This window comes from Rana temporaria, chromosome 9 (assembly GCF_905171775.1).
Source record: "Rana temporaria chromosome 9, aRanTem1.1, whole genome shotgun sequence".
NCBI lineage: Eukaryota > Metazoa > Chordata > Amphibia > Anura > Ranidae > Rana > Rana temporaria.
Window position 1 is genome coordinate 123,220,896 of NC_053497.1, and position 16,808 is coordinate 123,237,703.

Here is a 16,808-nt window from a genome sequence, read left to right on the forward strand (position 1 = left end):
CACCAAATGAAAGCTCTATTTGTGTTAAAAAAAATATGATATAAATTTCATTTGCGTGCATGATTGTCTGAGCAATTACCAGTTAAAGCAGCGCAGTGCTGAATAGCAAAAAATGGCCCGGTCATGAAGGGGGTTAAGTGGTTAAAGTATTTGTAAACTCTAATAATAAACTTCTCCTATTAGCTTCCTTTTGGTCTGTTAAACATACCACTAAAAGTGTTTTGTTAGTTCTGCCTAATAACTGCAAAAAATCTTGTCTGCTTATAACTTCCTGTTTGAGGAAAGAAGTGAAAAGGAAGACACGGTTGAAATGTAAAAGTACATAAGAGTGTGAGTACAGTTCAGGAAGGCAGCATCTGTAATATAAAGCTAAGATCAAGAACACAGGGACATGACCTCAAACTAGGAGGAAAGTCCAAAACTACTCTTATTTCTCTTCCGTTCATAGACGGACACAGCATCCTTTGACAGTAGGGTTATATCCGCTAGGAAGCGGATATAACCCGTCTGTCAAAGGATGCTGTGTCCGTCCATGAACTCAGAGAAATGGATTTTACGGTGAGTACAAAAATCCTATTTTTACTAGAAGAGTAGTTGATGCTTGGAATAGACTTCCAGCAGCAATAGTAAGCCAGTTAAAAGTAAGTGGATTCAAAAATGCTTTAGATAAAGTTAGATCCATACTCCGCGATAAAAAACACTAGAGGGTGGAAAGGCCTAGTGCATTACCTGATAACAAAAGTTTATCAAAATCAAGACAATGCCAAATGCATACTCCTAGAAGGCCACAGGCAGAGAGTGCTAAAAGCAGAACCCAGGTGACAGAGAGGTCAAAATTGGATGGATATTGAGACCTAGACATCTCTTACGCGGCGTACACACGATAGGAAATTCCGACAACAAAACCGTGGATTTTTTTCCGACAACATTTTGGCTCAAACTTGTGTTGCATACACACGGTCACGCAAATCTCGTCTGAAATTCCGAATGTCAAGAACGGGGTGACGTACAACACTACGACGAGCCAAGAAAAATGAAGTTCAATGATCCCGAGCATTCGTAGGATTTTTGTGCGTCGGAATTGCATACAGACGATCGTGATTTCCGACAAGAACTTTTGTCCAATGGGGCCTACACCCAGTCGGAATTTCCGACCAAAAGCTGGCATCGAACATTTGTTGTCGGAAATTCCGACCGTGTGTACGTGGCATTAGAGTAGGCGTCAGCAACCTTTTTCCACTTACGGGCGAGACTCAATGTATAAGAATACATGGAGGGACCGATTCACCTGCTAATAAATGAAGATAATAATCTGGATCCCTTTGAATTACACAGCCCCTGCACCTGTGATTTCCTTTACATTACACAGCCCCCGCACCTGTGAACCCCTTTACATTACACAGCCCTCGCACCTGTGAACCCCTTTATATTACAAATCCCCCGCATCTGTGAACCCCTTTACATTACACAGCCCCCGCCCCCCTGGTGGACCCCTTTACATTAAAAAGCCTTCGCACTTCTGGACCCCTTTACATTACACAGCACCCTGCATCTCTGGACCCCTTTACATTACACAGCACCCTGCATCTCTGGACCCCTTTACATTACACAGCACCCTGCATCACTGGACCCTTTACACTACACAGCACCCTGCACCTCTGGACCCCTTTACATTACACAGCCCCCTGCACCTCTGGACCCTTTTACATTACACAGCCCTCTGGACCCCTTTACATTACACAGCACCCTGCATCACTAGACCCCTTTACATTACACAGCCCCCTGCATCCTTTTACATTACACAGCACCCTGCACCCCTTTACATTACACAGCATCCTGCATCACTGGACCACTTTAAATTACACTGCACCCTGCATCACTGGACCCCTTTACATTACACAGCCCCCTGCATGTCATGCTTTAAAATTGTGCACACTTGTGGAATGGCGACAAACTACGGTACTTAAAAATCTCCATAGGCGACAATTCAAAAATGTCTTCAGGTTACCATTTTAGAGTTAGAGGAGGTCTTGTGCTAGAATTGTTGCTCTTGCTCTAAAGACTGCAGAGATACCTTACATTTGTGGTTTGAACACTGTTTACATCTGCAGTCGCGACTTCAGTATGCATTTGAATCTGCGTGAAAGTTCGGAGGGATAGGGCGCTTTAAATTAGTTTTTTCTTTTTTTTTTATTATTTGTTTTTTATTTCATTTTTACACTGTCCCTTTGAAAAACAAATCTGATCACTTTTATTGCTATCAGAAGGAATGTAAACATCCCTTGTGACAGTAATAGGCAGTGACCGGTACTCTTTATGGAGAGATCTGGGGTCTATAAGACTCCAAACCCCTCCACTGCACAAACCCATTCAAAACGCCAAGTTTGGCTGTTTTGAATACTGACATTTAAAAAAATGTGGTGCCTTTAAGTGTTCTGAAAACCGGAAGTGATGTCATATCGCTTCATGGTTACTAAAGCCAAAACCCGATTCAAGCCAACTCCGGCTTTGTTCAGGTCTCCGGCCAGCCAGCAGATGTGCCGGCTGGTCTCTTGGGCTTCCCGGTGGGACGGGAGAGCCCAGGCGAGCCGGGAAAGGCGACGAGAGGGGAAACATTCGCTCCCGCTGCTTAGAATAACAGCCGAGCAGCTCCGTAGCTGCATCAGTTATCTCAAGAAAGCCGACTGTCCGAAGGGACTAAAATATCTATGGGCCGGGTGCAGGTGAATTCATCACGTGCACCGACGTGCCTGACATTTAGTGGTGTCGTGCCGGCTGCAGCCCGCGGGTTGTCGGCCCCTGTCTTAGAGGTACATGTTGACGCGTTTCGAGGGACGGACCCTTTTCCTCAGAGTATCATAGCCAGATGAAAAAGTTAGAAATAAATTTTTTTTTAAATGTTTACATTTTTGTTTTTAACACGGTCTGTGTTCTGGAACAGGCACTCAGCAAATGGGTGCTTTGTCCATGCAGCTGCTGTGTCCCAGCAGACATAAATGGGACTGCCTGCACAGGGATACACAGGGGACCAGTGCACCCCATGTGGGAAAAGACATCCCTCTGTACCGGTATACAGATGAGTACACTCACGTGGAGGAGGCCTTACAATACACATTTAGGCTGGTCAACTGCATCCCTTGTGTCTGCACAGGGTTAACAGCCCATTAGATGTTGATAGATAATTCAGCAGCTACCTCTGATAAACTCAGCCTACAGAACTCAGCACTTTACTGCCTTTGGAATATATCCTAAATCATTATTGTATACATAAATTAACTTCTAACAAGCTAGCTTATGTTCCGATTGTACGGCCAGCAGAGAAGAACAAAGAAAAGGGAAAAGCTTTTCCCTTTCAGCAGATAAGAAAAACACAATATCCCAATCTGTGGGGTGAAGGACGGGTCTATGATGAGATGTGTAACTTTTATTAATCATAGGGATCCTTTATAGAGACTGGCATTGATGGGATTGTGGGTGTTGTCCACCATCAGCTTTCAGTGACACTAAACCGTACCCTTATTCTCCAAAAACGACAAAAAATAAATAAAAAATTATATAAAAAAACTACCTAATGGTCCTGTTTATCTATATTTCATGAAATTATTTCTGATTGTGTTTTTACACATTCTGGTAACACCCTCCTTGAGCTCCAGAACCTCTCCTTTTCCTGCACGTTAGTCATGTACATTGCCCCTTCACTTCCTGCAGTGCTGACTGTGCATTGCAAATCACTGAACCTTCTGAGGATTGTGCCTGTAGTGTATCAACGTGCTTATACCAGCTCTATACTTCAATATGAATGACACTTGCAGCATCCAGAAAAATGGCTGTGTATATAGAACTCTAATGCCGCGTACACACGATCATTTTTCGGCATTAAAAAAAAAACGACGTTTTCGGCATGTAGAAAAAACAACGTTTTTCCAACTTCATCATTAAAATGACGTTGCCCACACAAGATCGTTTTTAAAAAATGCTCTAGCAAAGTGCAGTGACGTACAACACGTATGACGGCACTATAAAGGGGAAGTTCCATGCGGATGGCGCCACTCTTTGGGCTGCTTTTAGCCGATTTCCTGTTAGTAAAAGACGATTCGCGCTTTTTTGTCTGTTACAGCGTGATGAATGTGCTTACTCCATTATGAACGGTAGTTTTACCAGAACGAGCGCTCCCGTCTCATAACTTGCTTCTGAGCATGCGCAGGTTTTTAACGTCGTTTTAGCCCACACACGATCATTTTTTACAACCCGAAAAACGTCATTTTTTAAAACGTCGTTAAAAGATGCAGCATGTTGTCGTTTTTCAGAACCCGAAAAATGATGTGAATATATTTTTTTCTTTCAACCAGTGGGTTGGACAAAAAAAAAAAAAGATTGATCCGCTTCCAACATCCACCCATTCAATGTGGATGGGGGATTTACTCTCATTGAGCTTATGTATTCCGACCCCAGAGACACTTCCCCACCGTCAGAATACATTGATCAGTGCTGGCGGCTTTGATCGATTGTGAAAAATCCGACAGGCTGGTTGTACTGAAGTCAATTAGTATATTGAACCAGCCGAATTCTGATCCATGTATGGCCAGCTTAACTACTTGCCTACTGGGCACTGATTAGGCTGCACTGATGGGCAGCACCGATAGGCAACACTGATGGGAACTGATTGGCAGCACCGTTGTGCACTGGTGGACACCGATAGGGACAACTGGTGGGCACTGTTGGGACTGCACTGATAATCAGTCCCTTTTACACAAGCCAGGTATCGGTTCTCCTCTCCTCTCCATACACTGTCAGCATGAAAAAAAGAATGCCGATAACCGGATTGTGTTTACATGGTGATTAGCTGTGATTGGACACAGCTGACCATGTAGTAAAGACCCGCTGATTGGCTCTTTACCCCGATCTGTGATCAGCTATGCCCCAAGGACACAGCAATCAGAGCGTGCCGCAGCGGGCACAATCATGGGAGAACATCATATAACACCCTCCCAGAACAGGCCATCATTCCTCTATAGCGCGGTCGGCAAGTGGTTTTAGAGAATATGTGCTTTACCCATGCAGGGGAAAGAAAAGGGTTAATTTTTTACTCTGATTTAAAACACCTGTGCAAGATAAAGGAAAACCTAAAAACATGGCCTGTTGGGGGTACTTGAGGACTGAGGTTGAGAACCACTGCTGTAGGGCATCACCCCCACTTTAGGAGGAGGGACATTTAGAGCGCACCTGTGCCTAGACCAGAGACTTTTCAATTTTAACATAATCATAACAAGCACTAAAAGTGATTTAAAACAAGCCCATACTGACTTCTCTAGCTGCTTGTACTGTGAAGTAATTAATTCTAAAAGATTTAAAAAATTATATTCTAAAGTCAGATTTCTGTAGGTTTTCTTGGCAGCCTACAACACGGGCTGTGTAATTATCTTTTTTTGGAAGACTGCTAGACTGCCAATATTCTGCTTCAACAGAAGGTAGGGAAAAAAACTTTGCCTCAGTGGTAAGTTTTAAAGATGAATGTGTCCACAATGCTTAAAGCTACAGAGGTGAATTGATGCTTTTTTATAGCACTTTTACTGCTTGCTCAGAATATAGAAATACCTTATTTTGCAAAGTATGGGAACAGGTTCACAGAGAAAACAGGTTCACAGAGAAAATATGTAGCTACTTTAAAGCAGAGTTCCATCTACTTTTGAGAGGTGGTTTTAAACGAAAGATCACCTCTCCACCCATCGTAATTTTTTTTTTCCAATAGTACCTACCTTTTTTAGAAGTACAAGTGTACTTCTGATTCAGCTGGGCCGCGGCCCAGGACATCACGTCCTCTTCTTCAGCGAACACCCCAGTTGTCTTCTGGGACCTGTGTCTGTCCCAGAAGACACGCTGGCTATTCACAAAGCTCAGCGGAACTCGCGCAGTCGGAAACCAGCATTGAAGCCTTAGTTGGAATGGCGGTGCCTGAACCCGATCCGATGGACGGATCAGCCTCGGGGGCCGACACCGCAGGCTCCCTGGACAGGTAAGGGTCCTTTATTAAAAGTCAGCAGCTACAGTGTTTGTAGCTGCTGACTTTAACACTGCTTTAGGCTGGGGTGAAGAATGATCTATCGTCAGTGGTCATCGGAAGAATGAGAGAAAAAAATGCACCAATGTTGGTGGTCAGTGGGAGGAGGAAACCCAACCATTAGTGGTTAGTGGGACTACAAGTATGGAAATTACAGACAGCATTTCCTGCACATGGACAGCTTGGCTAGGTTGACAATTGTGCAGAACAGGTCTTATGTCTTGTACACACGATCGGAATTTCCGATTGAAAAAAGTCCAACTGAATTTTTTCATTGTATATTCCGACCGTATGTGGGCCCCATCTGACTTTTTCAGTCGGAGTTTAGAAATAGAACATGTTTTATTTTTTTCTGATGGAAATTCCGATTGTCTGTGTGGAACTCCGACGGAGAAAAAAACACCCATGCTCAGAATGAAGTCGACGCATGCTCTTAAGCATTGAACTCTCGGCTCGTCGTAGTGTTTTACGTCACCGCGTTTTGGACGGTCGGAATTTGGTCTGACAGTGTGTATGCAAGACAGCTTGAACGGAATTCCGACGGAAAATTTAATCAGATTTTATCCCATCAGAAATTCCGATCATGTGTACAGGGCATAAGACTTGCAAGACCGGTGCCGATACCGAGCATTTGCACAAGTACTTGTACTCATGCAAATGCTCCGATGCTTGACCCGATACTTGGACAGTCAGGGACGATCGGTGCGGCAGTGGGGGGGGAGTTACAATAACTGATTTCCTTGCGTGGCTTTCAATAAAGCATCTGACAGCCGCTTCTGCTCCTCTCACTTCCGCAGCTTTTAGCCACTTTATTGAAAGCCACACAGGAAGATCAGTGATTCTAACTCCCCTCACCGCTGCGCCGATCGTTCCTGACAGCCCACTGTGTCCTCCTCTGGTCCCTCACTGTGTCCTCCGCACCCCCCCCCCCCATCCTCCTCTTCCCCTGTCCCAGCTCTTCCAGGATGGAGAGCGGAAGAAGGAGCTGATAGTATGTGTGTATATGTATAAATATTATCTCTATGTCATTTACGTCACTGACTCTGTCCATTCATAACTGAGCTTCTGTGTTTACAATGCTTCAGTTTATGAGCCTCTGTCTCCTGTCCATTCATTATTCATTCATCAGTGAAGATGCAGAGAAAGGGACTGGGGAATCTGTGTCCTCAGTCCCTATCTTAAAAGAGGAGATGTCAAGGGTACCCTGACATTTCACCAAAGCCCCCCCTCACAACAGGGTTGATAGAAGGAAACGTTGTAATAAATATTTAAAAGTAAGATTGTAAACATAATAATATTTAAACACTGACACCGTCCAATACATACGCAGACACATACACCCTTAGAGCACGTACTTCGATAAATTGGCCTCAAATATATTGGTGTATATTATATAAGTGGTGTGCACATTAGACTTACACATTTTATGTTCTTTTGACAGAAATGGAAGTTCGGATCCAGCGAGAAGAAGAAAGAAATGAAGCAGCTGTGGAAATGGGCCAAAGAGCTAACACTCCAAGTACAGACCTCGTCCAACCATCGCAGCAGCCCAAACCTACCTCAGAGGAGCCTAAAGGCATAGAGAACACGGCATTTGTTGGGGACCCTCCACCGTATTCTCCCCCGGACCCTAAGATTGCACATCTGCTGTACCCCAATTATCAAAATAACTTCTCTGGCTCCATGGCTGTCATGTACCAGTCTGGCCCGACGTTGCAGAATGTCTACGCACATCAGAACCTGCCGCCAGGGTCATATCCCTATATCATAGTAAGAAAAGCTCTCTACATGCCAAACTACTTTGTGAGAAAGCTGCGTTTAACCACTTCAGCCCCAGAAGGTTTACCCCCCTTCATGACTAAGGATGAGCTCCGGCGTGTTCGCACAGTCCATGTGCAGAGCCCGCCAGGAAGTCGGCACTGCGCTAATCACAGGCAGGGAGACATTTCCCGATCTCTGCAGCCAAGCATCGGGATAATGTCTCCCTGCCTGTGATTAGTGCAGCGCAGTGCAGACTTCTTGGCGGGCTCTGCACATGGAGTGTGCAAACACGCCGGAGCTCATTCTTATTCATGACCAGGCCATTTTTTGCGATACAGCAATGTTACCTTTGTGCGGTCGTACGACGTTGTACCTAAATAACATTGATGTCCTTTTTTCCCCACAAATAGAGCTTTCTTCAGGTGAAATTTCATCACCTCTGCGTTTTTTTTTTTTTGCGCCATAAACAAAAAAAAAGACAGACAATAATATTGAATGAACTGTCATGATCGGCTCTCGAAAGCTCTGTACTAACGATCCGATTATCGTACGATCGCATCGAAAGCAGTATTTTTTGTACTGAGTAAGGATGAGCTCCAGCGTGTTCGCAAAAGTAAAAAAATATTGATTTATTTTTCAAAATTGTCACTCTATTTTTGTTTATAGCGCAAAAAATAAAAACCGCAGAGGTGATGAAATACCACCAAAAGAAAGATCTATTTGAGGGGGGAAAAAGGGCGCCAATTTTGTTTGGGAGCCACGTCAGTTAAATCCGCACAGTGCCGCATCACAAAAATGGCCTGTCAGGAAGGGGGTAAATTCTTCAAGTGGTGAAGTGGTTAATAGGCGTAGGCTAGAAATAATTGTAATAAAATGTGTGATTTTACACAACTATACACTTTTTAAGAGCACAGAAAGGCTGGATATCTGCTGCTTATTATGTCTTCTTACCACTCAGAAGCCACTGAACATGGTGCTAGGAGTCCTTCTTGGCTTTACAGGAAACAGGAACACTGAGACAGGAAATGACCTCATAACCATGAACTGCACAAGAGAGAACACCTCTTTACACTGCCACCTAGTGGTAGAAATTGTAACTACAGTATAATATACGAGAATTGTATCTGCATAAACAGCTTACAGTGGTTCTAAGGCTGAGTTTGTTCACACTTGTGCGGGCCGTGCATTCCGGTTGCAGATGTGGGAATTGCATCGATTCCTGCACCCGCAGACGAATCACACTGATCTTTCGGGACGCTCAAGGCTGCCATTCATTCTGAATGGCACACTCACGCATTTCGGCCCACAGCGTGATTGCAGGAAAGGAACCACAGGGAAAACGCATGTGAAAAAAAGCATGCAGTTTTCTTGTGGCCGCATTTTTAAAAAGGTGCATGCAGGACCCAAGACCCACACTTGTGTGAACCGAGTCTGGAGGTTTTTACCTTATTGCATTCTCTGCATGAAAGCTGAACTCCAGGCAATGTTTTTTTTTTTGCCATGTCTTGGGGCTGTGCCCGCACTGCATGGGTAAACTGTTTGTTTTTGTCTATGGGTTAGGAGAGCCGAGATATATTCACCTTATCCTCCAAGTGCAAGACTGGTCCTTGTGCCACAGTGTAGTGGTCATGAGTGGTGGAATGTATTGATGATGTCATCACGCCCATAGACTGGCTCTGGATGTGAGGAAGCACTGTTTTCTGTGAATATAGGCTCTGCGTTTACCCATAGACAAAATGAGCAGTTAACCCATGCAGTGCAGACACAGCCCCATTGAATGGGATTTTTTTTTTAACTGGAGTTGGACTTTAAGGTAAAAAAAAAAACACAGGGCCAGATTCATGTAGATTTGCGGCGGCGTATCGTATCCCGTTTATGTTACGCGGCCGCAAGTTTCCAGCGTAAGTGCTTGATTCACAAAGCACTTGCGTGTAAACTTTCGGCGGCGTGGCGTAAAGCCGTCCGGCGCAAGCCCGCCTAATTCAAATGGGGCGTGTACCATTTAAATTAGGCGCGTTCCCGCACCGAACGTTCTGCGCATGCTCCGTTTGGAAATTTCCCGCCGTGCTTTGCGCAAAATTACGCCCCGCCCCGACGTAACGTACTTTCGTATTCCCGGACGTCTTACGCAAAAAAAAAAATTGGAAATTCGACGCGGGAACGACGGCCATACTTTAACATGGCTGGTCTAAATCTAAGCCATGAAATAGCAGGCTTAAGTTTGCGACGGGAAAAACCGACTAGCGACGACGTAAGAGAATGCGACGAACGCGCGTACCTTCGTGGATCGCCGTAAACAGCTAATTTGCATACCCGACGCTGGAAAACGACGCGAACTCCACCCAGCGGCCGCCGGAGAATTACACCTACGATCCAAAGGCGTACGAAGCCGTACACCTGTCGGATCTATGCCAAAAGCCGTCGTATCTTGGTTTGAGGATTCCAAATCAAGATACGACGCGGTAAATTTGAAAATACGCCGGCTGTTTCCTGCTTCTGTGATGTACAGAGTCAGAGAGCCAACACAGGGCAGTGATAGTTTGTAAAACAAAACTGATTGGTGCTGTGGGGTTTTAGACACACAGTAATCACACCTCCTTGATTAGTGACCACAGAGAGAAAGCTCCCAGTACTGTGGTTATCAGGAAACAGACAACCAGGGAGTGTGGAGATCAGAGAAGAATTACAGCAACTTAAGAGCAAAAACGAACAATGAGGACATGAAAACAGCACTGCATTAAGGTAAAGGAAGCTATTAAGATAACAAATTCCTTTACAAACCCTTTAAATACTTAACTCAGCTCGATCTCAATTCAGCAAAGTGCACAAGAGCAGTGAGTCACTCAGCTCTCTCTCTTCTCATTGGCTCAGACACAGCAGTGGGAGCCATTAGCTCCTGCTGCTGTCAATTACAGCCAGTGAGGAGGGAGCAGGGGGTGGAGCCAACATGCGCTCTGTGTGTCTTATGTGTATACACACAGAGCTGCACATGTACCCCCATAGCAAGCATAGTAAACAAATGTTTACAATCATTACAATTACAATGCCTCGTTCATACTACTGTAATTGTTTTCATGTCTGCTGTTGCACTGCAATGCACAACATTGGAAATCACATTATTTTCTGTGGTCCCTGTTCACATCAATGCAGCGTGGTGCAATGTGATTTTTGAAAAAAGCACATATGTTTCTTTTGGTGCAGCGAATGCTTTTTTTTTTTTTTTTTTTTCGTTTGGCCCCCTAGACTTTAATAGGAAAGCATGAAAAACAAATGTATGTGCATTTTTGGTGGGAAAAAAAAATGCATGAACCTAGGTGTAGGGCTTGTTTACACCAGCAGTCGCATTGTAATATGGTAGGGTGACCAGACATCCCCGGTTTCAGTGCACACCAATGCAACACAGTGCTGTGCACTTTGCCTTCTTCATGTGCTTGTGGGATATTTATTACAGCAAAAAGTAAAAAATAGTTTTTTTTTCAAAATAGTTGCTCTATTTTTGTTTATAGCCCAAAAAATAAAAACCGCAGAGGTGATCAAATACCACCAAAAGAAAGCTCTATTTGTGGGAAAAAAAGCGCAATTGTCAGTTAAAGCGACGCAGTGCCGAATCGCAAAAAGGGGCCTGGTCTTTTACCTGCATTTTGGTCCGGGTCTTAAGTGGTTAAAGAGACTTTTTTTTTTTCAAATGACATTTAAAACATTTTTTTTATTATTGCATTTAAGTGTAAATATGATATCTGAGGTGCTTTTGAGCCCAGATCTCATATTTAAGAGGTCCTGTCATGCTTTTTTTCTATTACAAGAGATGTTTACATCCCTTGTAATAGGAATAAAAGTGACACAGTTTAAGAAAAAAAAAAAAAAAAAAAGAACAGGGTAAAAATAAAAAATAAAAGTAAAATAAATAAGAATTGTTTTTTTTTAAACGCGCCCTGTCCCGCCGACCTCGCATGCAGAAGTGAACGCATACGTGAGTAGTGCCCGCACATGAAAACGTGATCAAACCGCACATGTGAGGTATCGCCACGATTGGTAGAGCAATAGCAATAATTCTAGCCCTAGACCTCCTCTGTAACTCAAAACATGCAGAACTTTTTAAATGTCACCTATGGAGATTTTTAAGGGTAAAAGTTTGTCCCATTCCACGAGCGGGCACAATTTTGAAGCGTGACATGTTGGGTATCAATTTACTCGGCGTAACATTTTCTTTCACAATATAAAAAAAATGGGCTAACTTTATTGTTGTCTTATTTTTTTATTCAAAAAGTGTAATTTTTCTAAAAAAATGGCGCTTGTAATACCTCTGCGCAAATACGGTGTGACAGAAAGTATTGCAACGACTGCCATTTTCTTCTCTAGGGTGTTAGAATAAAATATATATAATGTTCTAAGTAATTTTCTAGCAAAAAAATAATAATTTTTTTAACTTGTAATCACCAAATCTCAGAAAGAGGCTCAGTCCTTAAATGGTTAAGCACTGCTAAAGCGAGGGTCGCTTTAGCACTAATGCAGCCGCGGCCCCAGTGTGAAAGGGGTCTTATGGCATGCCTTAAAGGGTCACTAAAGGAATTTTTTTTTTTAGCTAAATAGCTTCCTTTACCTTACTGCAGTCCTGGTTTCATGTCCTCATTGTTCGTTTTTGCTTTGATGTTGCTGTAATCCTTCTCTGTTCTGGACACTTCCTGGTTGTCTGTTTCCTGATCACCACAGTACTGGGAGATTTCTCACTGTGGTCACTAATCAAGGAGGTGTGTCTAAAACCCCTCAGCACCAATCCAGTTTCGTTTTGCAAAACCTTCACTGCCCTCTATTGGGTCTCTGGCTCTGTACATCAGAGAACCAGGAAACAACAGCAAAAACAAAACTAAACTGTAGGTACATTATATGATTGTTTTTTATCTATTTTTAATCATTTTTAAAAGGAATCAGTTAACTATTATGTCTCTATACCCTGTAAACAGTCATTTCAGCAAAAAAATTTTTTTCCTTTAGTGACCCTTTAAACATAACCATTTCAGAAAACAGTTTAAGCGGAACTAAACCCTCCTATAATTTTAAACCAAGGAAGCTGTCATCTATGCATTTGATTTTCAACTGCTATGATGTTGCACATGTGATCAGTTATGACACCAGCCAGTTAGGCCCCTTTCACATTGAGGAGTTTTTCAGGCGGTACAGCGCTAAAAATAGCGCTGCTATCCCGCCTGAAAAACTCCTTCACTGCAGACTCAATGTGAAAGCCCGAGGGCTTTCACACTGAGGTGATGCGCTGGCGGGAGACAAAAAAATCTCCTGTCAGCAGCATCTTTGGAGCGGTGAGAGGAGCGGCATGTATACCGCTCCTTCCCATTGAAAACAATGGGAAACCGCGGCAATACCGCCCGCAATGCGCCTTTATAGAGGCGCATTGCGGGCGGTATTAACCCTTTATCGGCTGCTAGCGGGGGTTAATACCGCACCGCTAGCGGCTGATTCCCGCGACAATCCCGGCGGTATAGCGCCGCTATTTTTAGAGGCGCTATACCGCCACCGCGCCTCCCGCCCCAATGTGAAAGGGGCCTTAATCATTTGACAGTCTGGTTAAGAGCACAAGCAAATGGGACAGTTACATTTCTGGCATTTGTGGCGTAATGTAACTGTTTTTTAAAACTGTTAAAATCAATGGGTTTACAGTAGTTCCTTTTAAATTAATATGTTTAGTTCCCCTTTAAAGGATCAGTGAACCAAAGACAAAAGTTATTTGTAAAGGGGTAAAAATAACTCAGGAAATTGGACACTTGACCTTTTTGAAAGAAAGCGTGTTAATGGGCAAATACAGCTTGCTTTCAGGCACATTCAGCTTGCAATTGAAATCATTTCGAGATGCTTCAGAGATCATTCCCATTTGATGAGCGGTGAAGCCTTGGCCTTGTTCTAACCCACAGTAAACCTTCCTCTAAGCTCCATCAACCTGCCTTGAACTGTTTTAGCATTCTCATTTACTTTTATGGGGAGTGAAGCGGTTCTGACACAAACAGTCCTGAAAGCTGTCCATGGAATTGAGATACCAGGCTTTGGGGCAGGCTTGACCCAGCTGCCCTCAAAGCAATGCTCCAGCATCCTCAGTTAACTTGTAAAGCTGGTATGTTCCTGTAATGGCGAGAGGAGGGGCCGGTACCAGAATGTGATTGTAGGCTGTTTGTCAGGAAGGGAAAACTGCAATCGGGAAAGTATGTCTGTATTTTCTAACCTCGGAACACCCTTGTGGGCCTTCCTTAGATATGGGCCCACCAGTGGCGGCTGGTGCTCAAAATTTTTGGGGGGGCGCAAAGGAAAAGAAAAATTGCAGTCTCACTGTGCCCAAACGCAGCCACTGTTACATGCCATCAAACGCAGCCACTGTTACATGCCATCAAACGCAGCCACTGTGCCATCAATTTGCGCCACTGTGCCATGCCATTAAACGCAGTCACTGTGCCATGACATCAAATGCAGTCACTGTGCCATCAATTCGCACCACTGTGCCATGCCATTAAACGCAGTCACTGTGCCATCCTGATCCATTGTCACCACTGTGCCATGCCATTAAACGCAGCCACTGTGCCATACATTGTCACCACTGTGCCATGCCATTAAACGCAGTCACTGTGCCATCCATTGTCATCACTGTGCCATTCCATTAAACGCAGCCACTGTGCCATACATTGTCACCACTGTGCCATGCCATTAAACGCAGCCACTGTGCCATACATTGTCACCACTGTGCCATGCCATTAAACGCAGCCACTGTGCCATACATTGTCACCACTGTGCCATGCCATTAAACGCAGTCACTGTGCCATGACATCAAATGCAGTCACTGTGCCATCAATTCGCACCACTGTGCCATGCCATTAAACGCAGTCACTGTGCCATCCTGATCCATTGTCACCACTGTGCCATGCCATTAAACGCAGCCACTGTGCCATACATTGTCACCACTGTGCCATGCCATTAAACGCAGTCACTGTGCCATCCATTGTCTTCACTGTGCCATTCCATTAAACGCAGCCACTGTGCCATACATTGTCACCACTGTGCCATGCCATTAAACGCAGCCACTGTGCCATACATTGTCACCACTGTGCCATGCCATTAAACGCAGCCACTGTGCCATACATTGTCATCACTGTGCCATGCCATTAAACGCAGCCACTGTGCCATCCATTGTCACCACTGTGCCATACATTGTCAGCACTGTGCCATGCCATTAAACGCAGCCACTGTGCCATACATTGTCACCACTGTGCCATACATTGTCACCACTGTGCCATGCCATTAAAAGCAGCCACTGTGCCCTTTAATGGTCGCCGCTGTGCCAATTGTCCCCACTGTGCCCTGTAAATTGCTTTCTTCCCCCCCCCCGCCCGGCACTTACCTTTACTGGTTTTAGGCATCCACATCCCACGATGTCTTCTCCCGCCCTCGATGACTGACAGGCGTCTCAGCCAATCAGGTTACCGGTAGCCAGAACCGGCCAACCTTATTGGCTGAGATGTCATCATATTCAAGGGGCAATGCATGAATCTATGTTATTTGACTCAGTGGGGGCCCACTTCAGTTTAAAATTTACTGGCACGACACCCGAAATTTACTGGCGCAGCCACGTTTTTACTGGCATTTCACAAAAGTTACTAAATTAAATTTTTAGGTGCAAATTTTTGTATTTAGGCTACAAACAAGTACGCTAGGCAAATAGCAATGTGATTTAAGGTAGATATTAAGGTAAAAAAACATATTTTTGTTATTTTCGATATAATGAGGGCAAATTATTTAGTCACATCACCCCCTGCCTCCATCCCCCTCTGCCACCAACACCCCCTGCCTTCACCTCCCTCTGCGGTGCCACAATCTCCCCCTGCCTCCAATCTCCCTCTGCCTCCAATCTCCCCCTGCCTCCATCGTCCCCTGCCTCCATCCCCCTCTGCAGTGCCACCAACAACCCCTGTCTCCATCCCCCACCCTCTGCGGTGCACCATCCCCCTCTGCAGTGCCACCAACACCCCCTGCCTCCAATCACCCCCTGCCACTAACACCCCCTGCCCCCAATCTCCCCCTGCCTCCATCCTCCTCTGCGGTGCCACCGCAGCCACCATCACCCCCTGCCTCCAATCTCCATGCGCAGTTCCAAGCCGAACCGATCTCGGCTATTTTTACTGGCACATCCACGGACATTTACGAACGGGGGGAAAAAGTGCCCGTTTTTACAAACTGTTCGTAAAAATATGAACGGTTGGCAACACTGACCCACTTTGCACCCCCCAAATAAAAAGATGGAATGTAGATGCCTATGTAATGTAGGAAAACATGCAAAAAAAGTTATCTTTGGTGAGTGCGCCCCTGTTCTGTTTGCTATCATTTTTATTTGAGGGCTCATACAAAAATACAATGATAAATAAATAGAAAACCATACAGCACTCAATCCAAAGAACTCCCCAAAAATGGAATATGGCAGGCAATAGTTTTAACAATGCAGCCCTCCTCAGATTGGGCGAACTTCTGAATACTGTAAAAACATAAACAAGAGGGGGCTCAAACACCTAGTGCATTACCACCAAAAACATTTATTAAAGACACAACAGTGTTATAGTCACAAAATTGAAATAAAATCAAGGCATTTAGTTCCCCGAAAGTATTTCCACCATGTGGCATCAGATGAGAAACCCATGTCACCTGCTGGAGCTGTTTACTTGATAAGCTGGATTTTATTCCAATTTTGTTAGTATGACACTGTTGTGTGTTTTTAAATAAATGGTTTTGGTGGTAATGCACTAGGTGTTTTTACAGACATACAATGATCCCTGTACTCCTCTTGTCAAAGTTCCCCGATTGCCATTCTGTACTTCCTGGAGTGGAAGGAACCATTCAAGGCATCTGGTGTTCCCTGAATGTTTTTTTGTCTATTGAGATGTTATTAAACCCTCTTAGTACTATTTGAATGAATACTAGTGCATCTACGATTATATAAATT

At 44.3% G+C, this 16,808-nt stretch overlaps 2 protein-coding genes across 2 annotated transcripts in view; one reads left to right on the forward strand and one right to left on the reverse strand.

The window, feature by feature from the left end:
- Positions 1-8,837, reverse strand: part of UCK1 (uridine-cytidine kinase 1) — a 91,096-nt gene extending 82,259 nt beyond the window's left edge. The window contains exon 1 of the mRNA XM_040324395.1: positions 8,771-8,837. The gene's annotated coding sequence lies outside the window, so the exon portion shown is untranslated. The remainder of the gene's footprint in view (positions 1-8,770) is intronic.
- Positions 1-16,808, forward strand: part of PRRT1B (proline rich transmembrane protein 1B) — a 48,345-nt gene that overhangs the window by 18,722 nt on the left and 12,815 nt on the right. The window contains exon 2 of the mRNA XM_040324396.1: positions 7,500-7,828. Coding sequence (XP_040180330.1) covers positions 7,500-7,828 — 329 coding nt within the window. The remainder of the gene's footprint in view (positions 1-7,499; positions 7,829-16,808) is intronic.